Source organism: Somniosus microcephalus, chromosome 5 (assembly GCF_052327205.1).
Source record: "Somniosus microcephalus isolate GS21.2 chromosome 5, FLI_Smic_1.0, whole genome shotgun sequence".
Classification (NCBI taxonomy): domain Eukaryota; kingdom Metazoa; phylum Chordata; class Chondrichthyes; order Squaliformes; family Somniosidae; genus Somniosus; species Somniosus microcephalus.
The window spans coordinates 207,241,488-207,260,988 of NC_140991.1; the positions used below are offsets into that span (position 1 = coordinate 207,241,488).

Genomic DNA, 19,501 nt, shown 5'->3' on the forward strand with positions numbered 1-19,501 from the left:
TTCCCACTCTTTCCAAATTTCCAAACAAAGCACTCTGTTCAAGTCCACTCCGTTTAATCCCGCTCTATAACAACTCCATGTAACAAAAACAAATCTACTAGTACTGGCATTTCAACTCACCAGTTAGCATAATGAACCTTACTGGCAAGTTATGCAGCTAGTTAACTCTGGGCATCCTTAGTCAGGAATTTCCAGACAGTAGTTGAATGCATTCCCACAGGTAGTAGGATTAGCTTGGGTGCACTTGTATATACCAGCTGAAATCCGATTATTATAATGAGAGCGAGGTTTATTTTTCAATACATTTAAATTCTTTTTACCTTGCAGACCTGTGTTCTGTATGGAGAAATGCTGAAAAGATGATCTCTCCAAAGGAGTGTAATTGATAGCAGACAGGGATTTGGTAATGAAGGGTGCCTGGAGTAAACAGACTCCTAGTTGTTAATTTGCTAGCAAGCCTCATTGCAGCACTTATAGCTTGTTTACTTGGCTGGTGTAGATTCAGTTTGCATCAGCATGATGGGAGCTGGGAGCCCAGATTATGAATAGCAGGCAAAAGACAGTCTGGCCAACTGCACTGCATTATGGGCTGAATAATTTGACTCACTGGCTCTTAGCTACTTTACACAGCCAAGGATCCAAATCTGCACCCAAGAAGTGGTATGTTTTACTCCACAACAAAGTCGCATCAGCCTTCTTCTCACCATTTGATGTGGCCTCGGTTAATTCAGAACATCTGCTAAGGTGCTGCAAAAGCCAAATGAGCAGCTGCCTTGTAAATGGGGCTTTTCAAAACAGAAATGAATTACACTCTGAGCAGGTTTGCAGAGGCAAATTGGTAGGAGATTAATCTGTGGCAATGCTGCATTACTGTGATGTTGAGGGTCACCTCACTGTGTTTATTGAGGGAAATATAGGGGTGGGTTCTATGCCTTAGTGGTGTATTAGAATAGAAGCAGATGCAATGTGATTTGGAGGTGAAAAGTTGCAGAGTAAATATTAATTACCTAATTTGACTCGGGTTTCACAGTATTATCATGTCAATGCCGGTGAATTCTAGAGGCTGTTGAAAAACCACACATAACGCAATTTCTGCAGCTTTTTCCATTTTTAGTTTAAGAAGCAGAATTGTTGTTTAGAAAATTGTCACCTATATAATTAAAAAAAAATTTATGACCCAGATTTTGCTGTACTTATAACAGCAAGTCTGTCAGCACTCGCCGTTATTACTGGGTAAAACTGACAGCAACTTCTGGCGTCCGCACATGCGCAGTTAAACACAGAAACCCAGAGGTTGCTGTCAGGGATACCCTGCTCCTTCACAGGCTGTGCTGTTGCAGTCTTCGCCAATGGAATCTGCACAGAAATCACTGTAATGGAGTGAACTTAGGCGAATTACCCACTATTATCAGACTAAAGACCGATGAAAAACTTAAGCCTTGTTCAATCAGGAGTAACTGAGTTTTTAACGGCATAGTAAGCAACGTTCCCTATAAGCTGCATGGCCGTGCTCTCTGCCGGTCCTGCGCAGCCTGGGACCAGCTTTTCCATTACCAAGCTTCGCACATGCACAAAACTGTGAATGGGCTGCGCGGCTCCTCCGTGCATCCCGAAAAAATTAGGGGGAACATTGGTAGTAAGTCATAATTACTGCTAAACAACCTCTCTGGCCCTAAAAAATTAATTTTTTAAGTGTGGAGTCTCATTCCCTCAGAAGAAAATGAATGTTGCAGATTTAATAAAATAAATAATTGTTTTATAGTTTTTGTGTTTTGCTCTTTTAAGTCTTTCACTTAATCCCATGTGTATGATCCAATCTTTATTTTGCATTTTGTACAATGGTTTAAATGTCATTTATATTTCCTGTTTTTTAATTCCTGCTTTGCCGTCTGTGAGGATTCTTCAATCTAATTGGTTGAACAGCTTCCCTGTTGCTTTACCTGCTCATAGATGCCACAGATCCCCTATAGAGGGTGTCGAATTCAAACTGATGCTGGAAGACTGAAAATCTGCACCGATAAACCCGCTGTGGGCAGCTGTATGCGAGGTGAATGGTAAAAGCCGTTCCTTTGCTACTCAGAGCAAAATTCAGGCCTATATGTTACTCAGATATTGGTTCATCATTCTTAGAATATCACAGAAGGAGGGAACAAAGAAAATAAATCTGGGCCATAAAGTAGCTGAATATTCTTTTCAGACAAATTGTAGCTGTCCCCCCAAGCGGTGGTCAGGCGGATGAGCAGTCAGCTGGGGGAGCATGCCGCTGGCCACTCGATAGTTCAGGTTGGACACCCAGTCCATTTCGAGGGCTCAGCCTGGCTAGCACAGGGCTGGCTGGCTGTGGGTGGAATATGAGCATGCCCGGTGCAGCCCACTGGCTCTAGGGCTCCATATTATCAGTTGGCCGGCTGACACCTGGGCTGAAAGAAGGTAGATCAGGGAGGGGGGAGGGGAAGGGGTCTGTTCTCAGGAGTAGGTAGTCAGTGCAGCAGTTTCCCAGGTTGCTTTTGTGGAGCCCGAGGAAGGAGTCCTGCTTCTCCCAACCCCACAAAAGTGAATTAAAACTTACTTGCTGGGCTCACATTGCTGGAGTGTCAGCTGATAATGCTCAGACCATACACTGTACACGCTCTGGCCACATGAGCCTTAAAATACAATCGGGGTACAATATAGAGCCACGCCATAGGCAGGATCAGGACAGTAAGTCATTCACAACCATTTTCCACTCAACGGGAAGCCTCAAAATCTCCCCCATTATCTTCCTCTTTTTAAAAAAACTTTTACCCCTTTGGTTTCTTCGCTTCCAATTGAGCTAACCGCAATTCTCCAAACAGGTTTGCTTAAACTCCAAAGCAAATACAAAAGAAATTCCTTCAGAAACAACTCACTCCATTTTAAACTCACAGTACCATGGCTTAGATACAACAATCCTGGCTGTTCCAAGTTACAATAACCATTTGCACCATTATATGAGATGTTAGAGCTCCATGCATTAGCACCAAGTACACCCGCATGGAGTGCAGTTTACATCATCTCCTTTACTGCCATTCTATTTTGCTCTGGTTGGAAAATCAGTACAGATGAAGTTGAACTGGCATCAGTGGCACTGTGCTGCACTTTTGGACCTGGCATAAGGAAGACTACAGTGGGGCACCAACATTACTGTACATTAGTGGTACTTTTGGATAGTTGAATAGTCTGCTATTGTAGCTACTAGGCTGATCATAACAAACTACCATACATAAATGAAAAAAATTGCACTGTTATAATGTTGAGCAGACACCACAAGAAAAGTCTAAGGGGGAAAAATACGGTTGCACCTCCTATGGGGCACTAACTTTGCCGGGGTGCTACTTTTAGCGTCCCTGCGCTGCAAGTTGAGTGATAGCGCCCCAAGCAGGAGGCGGGGCGCTACTGGAAGCGCTCTCCCTCCTTCCTGGCACGCTACCATTCAATATCGCAGTGCTACGTGCAACAGCGCCATGCGCGCCGGCACGTAGCACCACCCTCCCCTGATTAAAGGGGAGGGGCCTAGCGCAGCCTGCACCAGGGCCCTGCTGAACCACCGGGGAGCGGGGAGCCAAGGAAACAGCTCGGCACTCAAGATGACTGAGGAAGCAAAAGTGGGCAGGTGCTGGCAGGCGGCCCCCCAAAAAATGGCTGCTTGGCACCTGCCCTTTAATTTGCACCACCGCAGTTGCAAAAACACCACCTTGACCCTGTTGGACATATTGTGGCGTTGCCACATTGGGGAAACACTGTGTGTATGTAGATAAACCTGTATAATCCCCTTTTAACTGCTGTATTCCCCTCCCCCCGCAAGACAGTTGCAAGCTGAGAGGAATAAGGCACGTTCAGACTTGCCTGCTGCTGAGAGAAGGAAAACCAATCAGGTTCCAGCAGGTGACCAATCCATGAGTCATCACAGGCTCGCGGGCTTTACGAATTCAGTACTGTATTGTGAGAGTTGGAGTAAAGACCTATTTCTTGTAGCTCGCTGTGTTGCCTATTTCTTTACGCGGGAGACTGTAGTCTCCCACATTGGTGACCCCGAATGTCGGCGGCCGAAACCCCCGACTCACGTAGCCCTACAGAGGCCAGCAACGACCCGATGGCAACCAGCAGCAGCCCGATGTCGGCCGGCGCCGCGTCCTTGAAGCTCCCCACCTTCTGGGAACACCAAGCACCAGCTTGGTTCGCGCACACGGAGGCCCAATTCACCATTCGCAGGGTTCAAGACGATGAAGAAAGGTACCTCCACGTAGTCTCAGCACTAGCAAGCTCCACCGCCGCCGAAGTTCTCGACCTGCTGGAGAACCCACCACAGACCGGCAAGTACTCAACCATTAAGGGCCGCTTGCTGCAGGCTTACGGCCTGTCCGGGGAGGAGAGGGCCCGTAGGCTTCTTTCACTACCAGGCCTCGGCGACTCTACCCCGACCCAGTTGATGAGCCGGATGCTTGCGCTCCTGGGCTCTGAACCGCAGTGCTTCTTGTTTCGGGCCCTTTTCCTCAGCCTGCATCCTCAGCAGGTACAGACTGCCCTCGCGGGGTCCCTGATCACGGACTGCGTACAACTGGCAGCCGCCGCGGACAAAGTCTTCGCCGTCGCCCAACTCGGCTGTGCAGCCGCGAGGCCCCCCGACACCACCGAGCGCGCGCCGCCACGCCAGGCCGCAGAACTATGCTACTACCATGCGCGTTTCGGCCACAAGGCCCAACGCTGCAGAGCACCCTGCTCTTTCGATCAAACCAAGATGGCCACCCTGCCCAACGCGCCAGCCCCGCGCCGCCGTCTAGGCCTGCTCAACCGCACCCCCGCCGCCACGATGGCCATCGGCACCGCAGGTAAACGGCTGTACATAACCGACTCCCTTTCAGGGCGCAGATTCCTTTGCGACACCGGAGCCCAATGCAGCATAATTCCTGCCTCCCAGCTCGATATCCAGGCAGGCTGCAGCGGCCCACCCCTCGTGGCAGCAAATGGCGCAGCCATCGCTACTTTTGGAAAGCGACGGGCCGAGGTTTGTTTCAACGGCCAGCGATTTACGTGGGATTTCGTGAAGGCCTCGGTGGCACATCCCTTGCTGGGCGCCGATTTTCTTTGCGCCCACGGACTCCTGGTCGACGTCCGCGACAGGCGCCTGATCGACGCAGCAACTTTCGCTTCACTGGCCTGCCAGCAGAGCAACAGCCCGGCCCTCGTCGGGTCCTGCTCTACCCCGGCGGATGACGACTACGCCCGCCTACTCGCAGATTTCCCGAGGCTCACACAACCGACCTTCTCAGCCGCGGCAGCCAAGCATGGTGCCGAGCACCACATCACCACTACGGGACCACCAGTGTTCGCCCGAGCCAGACGCCTGGACCCAGCCAAGATGGCGGTGCCCAAGGAAGAATTCGCCACGATGGAGAAACTGCGCATCATCCGCCGCTCGAACAGCCCCTGGTCGTCCCCCCTCCACATTGTGCCCAAGCCGGGCGGTGGCTGGCGCCCCTGCGGCGACTACAGACGGCTCAACGACGCCACCACGCCCGATAGATACCCCATTCCGCACATCCAAGACTTTTCGGCACACCTAGCAGGAAAGTCCGTCTTTTCCAAGGTCAACCTGATTCGCGGCTACCATCAGGTCCCCGTCCACCACGCAGATGTCCAGAAGACGGTGGTCATCACCCCCTTCGGACTGTTCGAGTTCCTGCGCATGCCCTTCGGGCACAAGAACGCCGCACAGGCCTTCCAACGGCTCATGGATTCCGTCCAACGGGACCTGAGCTTCCTGTTCGTCTATCTGGACGATATCCTCGTGGCCAGCACCAGCAAGGTCGAGCACATCGCGCATTTGCGCTCTCTTTTCCAGCGCCTCAGCCAACACGGGCTAATCGTCAACCCGGCCAAATGCCAGTTCGGAGCAGCCCAAATTGACTTTCTCGGCCACAGAATCTCGCCAAGGGGAGCCATTCCCCTACCTTCCAAGGTGCAGGCGGTGGCGGACTTTCCCCAGCCCACCTCGGTCAAGGCGCTGCAGGAATTTTTGGGGATGGTCAATTTCTATCACCGTTTTGTGCCCAAGGCCGCCTCACTCATGCGCCCCCTCTACGAAGCCACCAGGGGCAAAACGGGCAAAGAGCAACTCACCTGGTCCAGCGAGATGGCGACAGCCTTCCACCAGACTAAAAGCGCCTTGGCCAACGCCACACTACTGGCCCACCCCATCCCGGGCGCCAAGACCGCCCTCACCACGGACGCCTCGGATTACGCCGTCGGCGCTGTCCAGCAACAGTGGGTCGAAGGCGCGTGGCAGCCACTGGCATTTTTCAGCCGACAGCTGCGCAAGAACGAGCAGGCCTACAGCACGTTCGACAGAGAGCTCCTGGCCCTGTTCCTGGCAATCCGGCACTTCCGTTTCCTCCTGGAAGGCCGGCCATTCACCGCATTCGTGGACCACAAGCCGCTCACTTTCGCCATGGCCAAAGTAACCGAACCCTGGTCCACGCGCCAACAGCGCCAACTCAACTTCATCTCGGAGTTCACCACGGACATCCGCCACGTCGCCGGCAAGGACAATTTGGTGGCCGACTACCTCTCAAGACCCTCGCTCCACGCAGTGCACCTGGGCGTCGACTACGCCAGCATGGCGAGAGACCAGGCCGCCGAAGCGGAGATCCAGGCCCTCAGGACGTCAACCACCAGCCTCACTCTGGCCGACATCCACTTCCACGCAGCCGGCACAACCCTCCTGTGCGACGTCTCAGTCCCTTCGCCTAGGCCGGTCGTCCCATCCGCCTGGCGCAAGCGAGTTTTCGACATCATCCACGGCCTCTCACATCCAGGGATGCGTGCGTCTCAGAAACTCATGTCCGCCAAGTTCGTCTGGCCTGGACTCCACAAGGATGTGAGAGACTGGACCAACACATGCGTGGCGTGTCAGCGCGCTAAGGTCCAGCAGCACACCAAGGCACCATTGGAGTGTTTCCTGGTGCCCGAGAGACGTTTCGACCACGTCCACGTCGATCTGGTAGGCCCCTTGCCGCCATCGCACGGTTTCACACACCTGCTCACGATCGTCGACCGCACCACCAGATGGCCCGAGGCGGTTCCCCTCGCCTCCACCACCACGACCGACGTCGCGCGAGCATTCGTCTCGACATGGGTGGCCCGGTTCGGCGTGCCGACCGACATATCCTCGGACAGAGGCCCCCAGTTCACCTCCCGCTTGTGGAATGCCATCACCGCCGGCCTCGGCACCAAGTTGCACAGGACAACAGCCTACCACCCGCAGGCCAACGGGCTCTGCGAGCACTTTCATCGTTCCTTGAAAGCCTCCCTCCGCGCCAGCCTGGCCGACACCAGCTGGATCGACAAACTACCCTGGGTCCTCCTGGGATTGCGCACCGCGCCCAAAGAGGACCTCCGTGCCTCCACAGCTGAGATGGTCTACGGCCAACCGCTCAGAGTACCAGGCGACTTCCTCCCCCTGACAACGGAGCCGTGGTCGGCCGCCAGACAGCTTTCCCTGCACCAGGACGCGGCCCAGCAATTCCGTCCAGTGCCCACTTCGCAACACGGCCCGCAGCCGTCCTACGTGCCTCGGGACTTACAACATGCGGAGTTCATCTTCGTGCGCCGGGACGCGCACAGAGGCCCGCTGCAGGCACCATACACCGGCCCCTTCTCAGTATTGGAGACGGGGGACAAAGCTTTTCTTATCGACGTCAGCGGGAAGCCGGACCTTATTTCAGTAGACCGCCTCAAACCGGCGCACCTGGACCTCAGCTTCCCGGTTCGTCCGGCTCTTCCCCCACGGCGGGGCAGACCTCCCGCGTTGGCGGCAGCCCCACAAGGGGACCAAGACACGCCAGAACCTTACTTCCCGGCCGCCGCCCCACCTTCGCCGGCAGCCCGTCCAGCCAGCCCACCGGCAGACCAGCCGCCAGACCAGCCGACGAACCAACCGGCTGACCTCCCAGACAGCCCTCCTCACACGCCAGATGGCTACTACAGCCGCTACGGCCGTTTGGTCAAACCTCCGCAGAGACTGACTTTTACAGTTAACGAGGATTCTGGGGGGGCGTATGTGGCGTTGCCACATTGGGGAAACACTGTGTGTATGTAGATAAACCTGTATAATCCCCTTTTAACTGCTGTATTCCCCTCCCCCTGCAAGACAGTTGCAAGCTGAGAGGAATAAGGCATGTTCAGACTTGCCTGCTGCTGAGAGAAGGAAAACCAATCAGGTTCCAGCAGGTGACCAATCCATGAGTCATCACAGGCTCGCGGGCTTTACGAATTCAGTACTGTATTGTGAGAGTTGGAGTAAAGACCTATTTCTTGTAGCTCGCTGTGTTGCCTATTTCTTTACGCGGGAGACTGTAGTCTCCCACAATATCATGCACCGGTAGTTCAGGGGGCGCAACTGAAGTTTGTGGCTGAGGCGCGAGCGGGGTGCTGCGCACAACGATGACATCATCACCGGAGGCGCAGCGCCGTGGGGTGCTACCGGCTACCGCTAATCTCCCGCTGAATTTCGCGGGAGGCGTTAGCGGCGCCGTGCCCAGGTGCTAGGGGCTTTGCGCTAACAGAAGGCGCATAGCAACCCAATTTTTGTCCCTAAATTTCATTTGATATTTCAACACTTACTCCATAATTCAATACACAAAATACTACCTCTTATTGGGTTTTACACAATTTTTATGTTTGCTTTATGAAAAATATTAATAAATTCCCAAAATATCACTGGACAAACATGTCACCTAAGCCCCAGAAATCCACGGGATTGTGCCCACAGTGCCCTCTGGCGCTTGAGCCTGCCAGAGAGATTGACTCCGGACCCCATGAAGTCTCATGGCATCAGGTCAAACATGGGCAAGGAAACCTCCTGTTGATTACCACCTATCGGCCTCCCTCAGCTGATGAATCAGTATTCGTCCTTGTTGAAAACCACTTGGAAGAAGCAGTGAGGGTCGCAAAGGCACAGAATGTACTCTGGGTGGAGGAAATTCAATGTCCATCATCAAGAGTGGCTCGATAGCACCAATACTGACCAAGTTGGCTGAGTCTTGAAGGATATGGCTGTCAGACTGGGCCTGCAGCAGGTGGTGAGAGAACCAACGTGAGGAAAGAAACTATTTGTCTTCGTCCTCATGAATCTACCAGTTGCAGACACTATTGGTAGGAGTGACCACTGCACAGACCTTGTGGAGACAAAGTCCCATCTTCACACTGAGGACACCCTCCATCCTATTGTCTGGCACTACCACCATGCTAAATTGGAGAGATTCAGAACAGATCTAGAAGCTCAAAACTGAGCACCCATGAGATGCTGTGGGCCATCAGCCGCAGCAGAATTATATTCCACCACAATCTGTAACCTCATGGCCCAGAATGTTCCTCACTCTACCATTACCATTAAGCCAGGGGCCCAAACCTGATTCAATGAGTGTAGAAGAGCAGACCAGGAGCAGCACCAGCCGTACCTAAAAATGAGGTGCCAACCTGGTGAAGCGACAACACAGGACAACATGCATGCTAAACAGCAGAAGCAGCATGCTATAGACAGAGCTAAGAGATCCCACAACCAATGGATCACATCAAAGCTCTGCAGTCCTGCCACATCCAGTCATGAATGGTGGTGGACAACTAAACAACAACGGGAGGAGGCGGCTCCATGAACATTCCCATCCTCAATGATGGTGGAGCCCAGCATGTGAGTGCAAAAGACAAGGCTGAAGCATCTGAAACCACCTTCAGCCAGAGGTGCTGAGTGGATGATCCATCACGGCCTCTTCCTGAGGTCCCCACCATCACAGAAGCAAGTCTTCAGCCAATTCAAATCAGACCAAGTGATATCAAGAAATGGCTGAGTGCACTGGATACAGCAAAGGCCAGGGGCTGTGACAATATCCAGGCTGTAGTGCTGAAGACTTGTGCTCCAGAACTAACTGCGCTTCTAGCCAAGATGTTCCAGTACAGCTACAACATTGGCATCTACCCAACAAAGTGGAAAATTGCCCAGGTATGTCCTGTCCACAAAAAGCAGGATAAATCCAATCCGGCCAATTACTGCTCCATCAGATCTAGCAGCTCAAAATTGGGCATCCATGGGGTGCTGCGGGCCATCAGCAGCACCAGAATTGTATTCTACCACAATCTGTAATCTCATGGTCCGGCATATCTCTCACTCTACCATTACCATCAAGCCAGGTGACCAACCTTGGTTCAATGAGGAGTGTAGAAGAGCATGGCAGGAGCAGCAGCAGACATATCTAAAAATGAGATGCCAACCTGGGGAAGCTGCAACACAGGGCTACATGCATGCTAAACAGCAAAAGCAGCATGCTATAGACAGGGCTACGCGACCCCACAATCAACGGATCAGATCAAAGCTCTGCAGTCCTGCCACATCCAGTCGTGAATGGTGGTGGACAATTAAACAGCTAACGGAAGGAGGAGGCTCCATGAACATCCCCATCCTCAATGATGGCAGAGCCCAGCACACGAGTGCAAAAGACAAGGGGAAAGCTCTCCATTGGTTGGAGTCATACCTAGCACAAAGGAAGATGGTTTTGGTTGTTGGATGTCAATCATCTCAGCACCAGGACATCACTGCAGGAGTTCCTCAGGGCAGTGTACTAAGCACAATCATCTTTAGCTGCTTCATCAATGACCTTCCGCCATCATAAGGTTAGAAGTAGGGATGTTCGCTGATGATTGCACAGTGTTCAGTTCCATTCACAACTCCTCAGATAATGAAGCAGTCCATGCCCGCATGCAGCAAGACCTGGACAACATTTAGGCTTGGGCTGATAAGTGGCAAGTAAAATTCTCGCCACACAAGTGCCAGGCAATGACTATCTCCAACAAGAGAGAGTCTAACCACCATCCCTTGACATCATGAGCATCCTGTGGGTCACCATTGACCAGAAACTTAACTGGACCAGCCACATAGATACTGTGGCTACAAGAGCAAGTCAGAGGTTAGGTATTCTGCTGTGAGTGTCTCACTTCCTGACTCCCCAAAGCCTTTCCACCATTTACAAGGCACAAGTCAGGAGTGTGATACAATACTCTCCACTTGCCTGGATGAATGCAGCACCAACAACACTCAAGAAGCTCAACACCATCCAGGAAAAAATAGCCCACTTGATTGGACCCCACCTTAAACATTCACTCCCTCCACCACTGGCGCACCATGGCTGCAGTGTGTACCATCTACAAGATGCACTACAGCAACTCGTGAAGGCTTCTTCGACAGCACCTCCCAAACCCGCATCCTCTAGAAGGACAAGGGCAGCAGGCACATGGGAACACTATCACCTGCAAGTTCCCCTCCAAGTCACACACCATCCTGACTTGGAAATATATTGCTATTCCTTCATTGTCGTTGGGTCAAAATCCTGGAACTCCCTCCCTAACAGCACTGTGGGAGTACCTTCACCATACGGACTGCAGCGGTTCAAGAAGGCGGCTCACCACCACCTTCTCAAGGGCAATTAGGGATGGGCAATAAATGCTGGCCTTGCCTTAGACGCCCACATCCCAGGAACAAATAAATGTTAATAAACTCATTCTGTCCAAGCAATGTTTTGAAACTGGATAACATATCCACACCGTCATATTCTTTTATCTTTTGCGTTGCAAATTATGAAGGATGTGTGTCAGCAAGCAAGTGATTAATACCTGGAGTTCAGCTTTTACTTTAAGCCAATTAAATTTTACCAAATCCAGAGTCAATTTTCAAGTTTTTTTTGCAATTATAGTAGAGTTTTCTAAAAATTTAATTACAAAAGCTGAAATCTGAAAAATTCACTAGGCCCAAATGAAAGCAAAGAATTGAAACCTCAAAGTATCACTAAATAATTAAAGTATCCAATAAATGACCATTTACATATTTCATAAGTACTGTAGTAAATTCAGATATCATTCATTATTATCAAGTCACATGTTAAACAATCATATTATACATGCTCTTGTTGAATATTCGAAAATGGCACTGATTATGGGCATTTTTTTTTTAACATTCATGGAAGCTGAGCAGTAGTTTTACAACACTGCTAGAGTTAAGCTATGACTATAAAAAACAACAATCATTAAATGAGCTCCAGAGGCCACTGTAAACGAGTTGTTCAATGGATCCTTGCTAGAAAAATATTGTGTGATACAAGCATTTTTAAAATCAGCTCTACAAACTGTAAAATACATTAATTTTACAGGGAGTTAAATGTATTTAAAACCATGAGGTTCATGGAAATTACAGATAATTCCCCACCCTTCCACCCACATGCACATTCATGCAGATGAAGAATGTTTTGCTGTTTCTTACCATTTTGGCTTCTGAGTGCATTTGTTGGACTTGAGGAGGAGTACATGGATTATTTAGAGAAGGGCCTGGCATTCCCATGATATTAGAACTCATGGATAATTGCCTTTCCATCTTTGAAAAAGAAAAAGAAAGTGTTAGACACTGATTTTAAATAAAAACAATGACAATTGAACATTTAACAGGTTAACAGTAGAAGACAATACAGTTATCAAAATTGATTGAAATCAATAAAATCACATTTTGAAAGATATATTCCGGGCTGTATTTATTAGTCAGTGAATATCAACTAACAGACTAAATAAGGGACACTTAAAATATGTAAGCTTTCTCTACCAAAGTGCTTAAGTAACTGGTGACAATCATTGAAGAATCAGCAGTAATTGTTAATTTTGGGGGTTGCAAAATTTGCTGATCCTTTAACATGCTTTAACAAAAAGAAATTATAATCTTATTTATATGTCATTGTCTGCTTAAGCAAAGTCAGTACTGTTTTGAAGTTGAATACCTATTTCCCTTTGTCTGTGTTATCTGATTTCAGTTGATGCAGTGGTAGAGAGCACTATAATATGACTCAGATAGGCACACCAACATCAGTGTTCTCGCTTAGGCCAACATCCCCAGCATCAAAGCTTTGACCACGCTCAATCAGCTCCGATAGACGGGTCACATTGTCCGCATGACCGATACGAGACTTGTAGGGTTCTCAAAATTCCCACATTCCCCAAAGGTTATGGATAAAGGGACCCTGTGTGGACAAGTTATTAAAAAGGGTACCCAAAATGGCTTCTGAAACCTCGTGACCAAAACCGACAGGATTTTAAAAGCAAGGCCCTGCAAAAAGGCAGGCCCTGAAATGAAACCTAACATGCATGAATCTGTGAAAAGACTTTGTAAAGCCAGACAGCTAGGTAAACACAGAATATGCATTATTCACCTTGGAACAGATCAAGCCAGGATGGCTCTAATCTGAAAGCCATCTACTCTTCGCATAAATAATCGGTAACAGCTCACAGGTAGCTGCCAAGCCAGGAAACCCGATTAAGTTTCATAAATGACAAACAGCCAGGATATCGAAGCCATTATACCAGGAGACAACCGCCCCAGAAGTCGTTAAAGTAAATGGCTGTAATAATTTTAAACGAGCCCGCCAAAAGTTAGACAAAGGACTGACCTGATTTGGCGCGCAGATAAGGGGTGAAGAACCGGGTATAATTGTAGGCCCATTGGAAGTGATCGCTCTCTTATCTCTTGCTCTTGCCGCTCGGTCTCTTGCTCGCCCCGACCCCGAGGACGCCCATTACAACACCAGGGCCAAACGGGGAGGCGAACGAGAACCGAATTCGAAAATGCACAAGACACACGGGGCCACAAACAGATGAGACGAGACGAGAAGAACGGTAAAACCGGTAAAGGCAGAGAAGGGCAGCGGGAAGACGCGTTGGGGGACAAACGGCCTAGTTATAAGCTGGCGTTTGATGTATGGACAGTAAAGCCCAATAAAGAATAAGTTGGCGTTCGAAGCATGGGTAGTGAAATCAAGACAAACGGCCTAGTTATAAGCTGGCGTTTGGTGCATGGACAGTAAAGCCCAATTAAGAATAAACTAGTGTTCGAACCTTGGATAGAAAAATCATTAACGGTAAAAACCGCCAACCAAACCCCAACCGCAGTGATACTGTCGGCGACCGCCCGAAGAAGACCCATCGCGACAAAGTACTCAACGAAGATGTTAATGGAGGAAAAGGAGGGTGCTTCGCGCAAACAACTCCATCGCTGCGCCCTGTGACCACGTGGCAACGACGAACCCCAAAGGACAACAAGAGTGAACCTCAAAACCCAGAACCAGTTAAAGCAACAGGTTTCGAATTGGTGAGCATGAATTCCTGGCCCCTCGTAGCTTAATCTAGTTAGGTATTGGGGGTGGGATAAGGATAAGGGGATTTTTAGTGTATTTGTTTTCCCTCGATGTGCCGTGTGTTCCCCATTCCCTATAAGTGTAATTGTTTATGCCTGTAACTATATCAGTAATTTTCAGTAAGATTGTGTTTTATTCTGCCTTTAATAAAATGTTGGTTTTCTTGCACCAAACCACTTGTCTACTCAATTTTCTGTATCGCCGCCTGTACCTAAGTCCAGTGTCTAGAACCCAGGGGTGTGGGAGCGATTCGAACCGCTCAGAGACAGTCAGAGGTGAAGCTGACCGGGCACACGCCACCCCCTACAGAAATGGCGACTGCGGCAGGACTCCGGCAACAGGGGTGCGATACAGTAGACAATGGTTCGGATGAGCAAACCATGATGGAGGAAAGGATTTCTGATTATGTGTTTAGTAAGGTGAATATCACGAAGAAGTGGATCACCAATCTGTTAAAGGCTGGGCGTCCGGTAGATGCCGTAGCCAAGTGGACAGAAGGGAAGGAGCACAAGAAATCCCTAGAGAAGGCAGTCTGGCTGATGTGCTTCAAGAAGCAGGTCCAGCTTTTGGACAGGCTCGTTGCAGCACAGGCAGCCGAGATAAAGGAGTCAGCCCTGGAGATCCAGGACAAGGCTCTAGCAGGGGAGAAGTTACTGGTAGCATTGCAGGCCCTGAATCAGGAAAGGGTACAACTAATGGGAGAACATAAGGCCAAGTTGGAATACCTACAGTGCCAAGTCACCGAAGCCAAGGGTAACGCGTTGAGGTTACGGGAAAAGAATGCCCGCCTAGCAAGACAAGTAAGAGAACAGGAGGAGGAAGTAAAAGAAGTAAAGGCAGCTTCTAAGTTAGCGAGCAAACAGGGGTTTGAAGATGCAGATCATGGCCCCTGCAAGGAACAGACAGAAAATCTGAGCCTGGCCCTGAGCCTCATAAGCCCAAAGGCAGGCCAGGCGGATTTTATAGGGAACGAGGGGAGAACGGTTCAGACATCACTGGTAGTGCCAAGGGACAACCCGGTTGAGGAACAGGAGGTTTCACGACCACCACCCGTAGCGCCAGGTTTTAGCGAGGTCTGGCAGCAAGGGGGGGTGGAGTCAGGGGTGGGAGCGGTGGAACAGCCCCCGCAAGAGAGGCCGGAGCCGGGACCAATGTGCCCAGCCCGGCATCGGAGGTTCGGCCCACCCATTAATGGCGAGGACGAGGGACCCCTCCAAAACCAGTTCGTATTACACTATAGCACCCAACAGCTTAGGGCTATGGTGAGCCATATCCCAAAGCTCTCCGAAAAAGGGGACCCCTCGATCCACTTCAGGGAAATAGAGCAGGCAGCCAGCGTCAATGACTGTGATGGCGCTGAGCAGGCCAAAATGCTGCTATTCACCCTGGAGAGTAGGCTCCTCCAATCCCTCTCTGACGAGTGTAAGAAGGGGCAGAGCAGGTATGAGGAGCTCAGGGATGAGGTTCTGGAGGCCATGGGGATGAATGAGGGAAGTCCTTTTTCCCGTGTGGAGAAGACCGTCCAGCTCACAGGGGAAACCCCGCAGGCTTTCGCGGACAGGTTATGGCTGGTTTACAGGAGCGCCTGTCCTGGGGCACCTAACCGGGCGTTCCTGAACCAGGGTCAGCTGGCCCATTGGCTCCGTTGCCTGGTGGCAAACAGCTTGCCACAGGTCCGGGCCAAGATGGAAGTCTGGTTCGACCCCAAGAATCCCCAGACCACCGAACTTACGGTGATCCGACAGTTGACCCTAGCCTATAAGAATGGTAGGGGAACCGATGCACACCCACCCAAGGGGAAGGTGCATGAGGTAAAACCCGGACAGGGTAGGAAGGAGTGGCATCAGGAAGGGAATAACCCCCCCAACACAAAGACGAATTGTTACGGGTGTGGGAAGGGTGGTCATTGGCGGAAGGAGTGCAGAAACCCTTGGAAAGGCAACAAGGGAAAGAATTCCACACCCCCAGCCCAAAAGGCGGAGGTGGGAATCCCTCCTGCAGCGGTCGAGTCATTTTTGGACACCAATGAGGTCCTTATTGACTGGCCACGGGAAAGTAGCAGCCGCTACCGGTGCTCTGACCCCATCAGCCCCATCCAACCCACAGCCCTGACTAGAACCAGCGCAGCCTGTTTACCTGTGTTCCCTTCGGTATGATGAATAGAAGAGACCCCTCGTGGAGATGGAGGTAGAAAAGGTGAAGGGGACCTATCTGATGGACATGGGGGCATCATGCACCGTGGTCCATTCAACTAACCCCACCACCTCACCTCTATCTAACGGGGTCCCATACAGTCTGTCGGGATTCACAGGCAGAGAACAGGCCGGCTTGTTTTTCATCCCGCTCGCCATTCGTTTAGGACCACTCCGCTCTAAGTGGACCTGTGTCCTGATGAAATGGGAAGTGGAGGGTGGAAGAGGGATCCTGGGAGCCGACTTTATTGTAGGCCACGGGATCCTGGTCGATTTAAGAAACCATTGCCTATGGGGGGCAAGTACAGGAAAGGACGGCGAGGTAGTAGTAATCCCAGGGAAAGAAGGGAAGGGGACCCTATGCACCATGAAGCCCAAAGAGGGTTATAACCTTGAGCTCATGGTCAGTAACACCCCAAAGGAGTTCCAGGCATTTGTGCAAGCCCACCTAGCCACATTTGCCACACACAAAACACGACTGCGGGAGGGTCAACGGGTTTGAGGTCAGCGTAGATGGGGACCCCATGGCCCGACCACAGAAACAGTCCAACTTCCCCAGGGATGCGGAGCCAGACATGGAAGCAGCCGTGTCCTCTTTAGTACAGCAGGGGGTTCTAAGACCGATAGCCACCCACATAAACTCTCCACTGTGGCCGGTTAGAAAGCCGGACAATTCCTGGAGGGCCACGGTGGATTATCGGGTGATCAACAGTAACATCCCAGCCTGTGCACCCACGGTAGCAGCAGTTGCCGACCTGATAGGAAGTATCCCAGCATCCGCGACCACTTTCACGGTGCTGGATATTTCCAACGGGTTTTGGTCCATCCCTTTAAGGAGGGAGGATCAGTACAAGTTTGCCTTTACGTTTAAAGGGCAACAGTATACCTGGAACTGTTTGCCTCAGGGCTTCCACAACAGCTCCAGCATTTTCCATCAGTGCATGGCAAACAGTTTAAAGGATTTCAGTCAGCCCAGACAGTTGGTACAGTATGTGGATGACCTGCTCCTGTTCACTGATTCGAGAGAGGAGCATGGCCCACTACTGGCCGAACTGCTGGAGCTGCTCAGGCAAAAGGGTTTTAAGGTAAACCCCAAGAAAGCGCAGATCGGCCAGCAGGAGGTGAAATTCCTGGGCCTGACCGTATGTGCTGGAGAAAGGGCCATAGATAAGGCTAGGAGAGAAGCGGTACAGGAGTTACCAGTCTCCAACACAGTCATACCAGTCTCCAACACAGTCACGAGTGTGAGGTCGTTTCTAGGGCTAACCGGGTACTGCAGGGACTTTATTGAAGACTATGCAGCCACAGCAGCCCCTCTGCTCCGACTCCTACACAAGGGAGTGGAGTGGGTTTGGGATGAGGGTTGCCAGGCAGCATTTGTCAGGCTCAAGAAGGACTTGCAGACCGCTCCAGCTCTAGGGGCCATAGATGGGGGGAAAGAGTTTTTCCTGGAGGTAGCAGCCAGCGGGGACAGCCTGAGTGCTGTGCTGCTCCAAGAGTGGCATGGCAGGCTGAGGCTGGTGGTCTACTCCTCCAGGATACTCATGGATGTGGAGAGGAGCTACTCCAATTGTGAGAGGCACCTCTTGGCCACACATTGGGCTGTGAAAAGATCGCTGATCTTCACAGGCACCTCTCCCATCACCCTCCTCACCCATCACACACCCACCCAGATGCTCCTGGATGGGAGGATCAAGGATGGGACGGTGAGCAGTGCCCACATTGCTCGCTGGACCCTGCTCCTCTCACAGATGAACCTAAAGGTGAAGGGTCTCTGCGAGCCTAAGCTCGCAGTCAACCTGGTATATCCTGGAACAACCCATCGGTGTTCCATAGAAGGGGTTTGGGAAGTGGACATAGGTTTACGGGCCGGGATACACCCCACAGGCCGCGAGATCTATGTGGACGGCTCCAGCACGGTATCTGCTAGCGAGCGACTCGCGGGGTGTGGAGTTTATGACCCAGCGGCAAACATTGCCCTGGTAATTAAGCTCCCCAGCACCATGAGCACCCAGCAAGCTGAACTGTCCGCGGTGGTGTACGTCGTTACACACCCCGAAATCTTCCCCGCCCCATACACAATTTGCTCGGACAGCATGTTCACGTGCAATTCGTGTATGGAGTACCTGGCCATCTGGTCCCGCCGCGGATACACCTCTGCCGACGGGACACCCCTCACAGTGAAACCCCTGCTTGAGAAAATCTTAGCAGCAGTGGGGGAGGAAGGGGAGGTTTTCATCCATAAGGTGAAAGCCCATTCCTCCACAAAACCCCGTAGTCAAGGCAACCAGCAGGCTGACATGCTCGCCAAGGAGGGTGCCCACACAGGCACTTTCTGGGACCCATATGGGTCCAGACCCATAGCAGCAGTCAGAGGTAGGGACGGGACGCAAGGGAGTGCAGGGGTAGCTTTAGCCCCGGACCTTAAGACGGTCCAGGCCCAAGACCCCGTCTTCAAGGCAGTCCTGAGTGCAGTGACTGAGGGAAAAAGGGTAGAGGGTCCTTACGGCATAGCAGCCCTCTCCGTGAAAGAAGGCATGCTGTTCCGGGGGGAACAGTGGGTTGTGCTGCAGCAGCACCGGAGGGAATTCCTTCAACTGGCCCATGAGGGTTCAGGAGCGGGGCATCCCGGGCCTGAGACCACCTTGCAACGGGTGGAACAGGCGGGATGGTGGCCAGGACTCAGGGAAGATGTCCGCGAGTTCTGCGCCGGCTGTCTGGTGTGCGCTGCTAACAACCCTGACCCCCACAAAAGGAAGGTACCTATGGGACACATCAGGAGGGTAGAGGGACCATGGCAGTCGATACAGGTCGACTACATCGGGCCCCTGCCCACCGCCCAGGGAGGCTATAAGTACTGCCTAGTCCTGGTAGATGTGTTCACGAAGTGGGTAGAAGCCTTCCCCTGCAGAACAGCCACAGCTCTGGGTACAGCCAGGATCCTGGTCCGGGAAGTGTTCTCGCGATGGGGGCTACCACAGTATGTGGAGTCCGACCAAGGGAGTCACTTTACCGGACAGGTAATGCAGAATACCCTTATGCTGCTAGGCATCAAGGGGAAGTGGCACGTGG

The 19,501-nt window shown here is 51.4% G+C and overlaps 1 protein-coding gene across 1 annotated transcript in view; it reads right to left on the reverse strand.

Annotated features, from left to right (window-relative positions):
• creb5b (cAMP responsive element binding protein 5b) overlaps positions 1-19,501 on the reverse strand; it is a 665,061-nt gene that overhangs the window by 168,092 nt on the left and 477,468 nt on the right. The window contains exon 9 of the mRNA XM_085988619.1: positions 12,323-12,433. Coding sequence (XP_085844745.1) covers positions 12,323-12,433 — 111 coding nt within the window. The remainder of the gene's footprint in view (positions 1-12,322; positions 12,434-19,501) is intronic.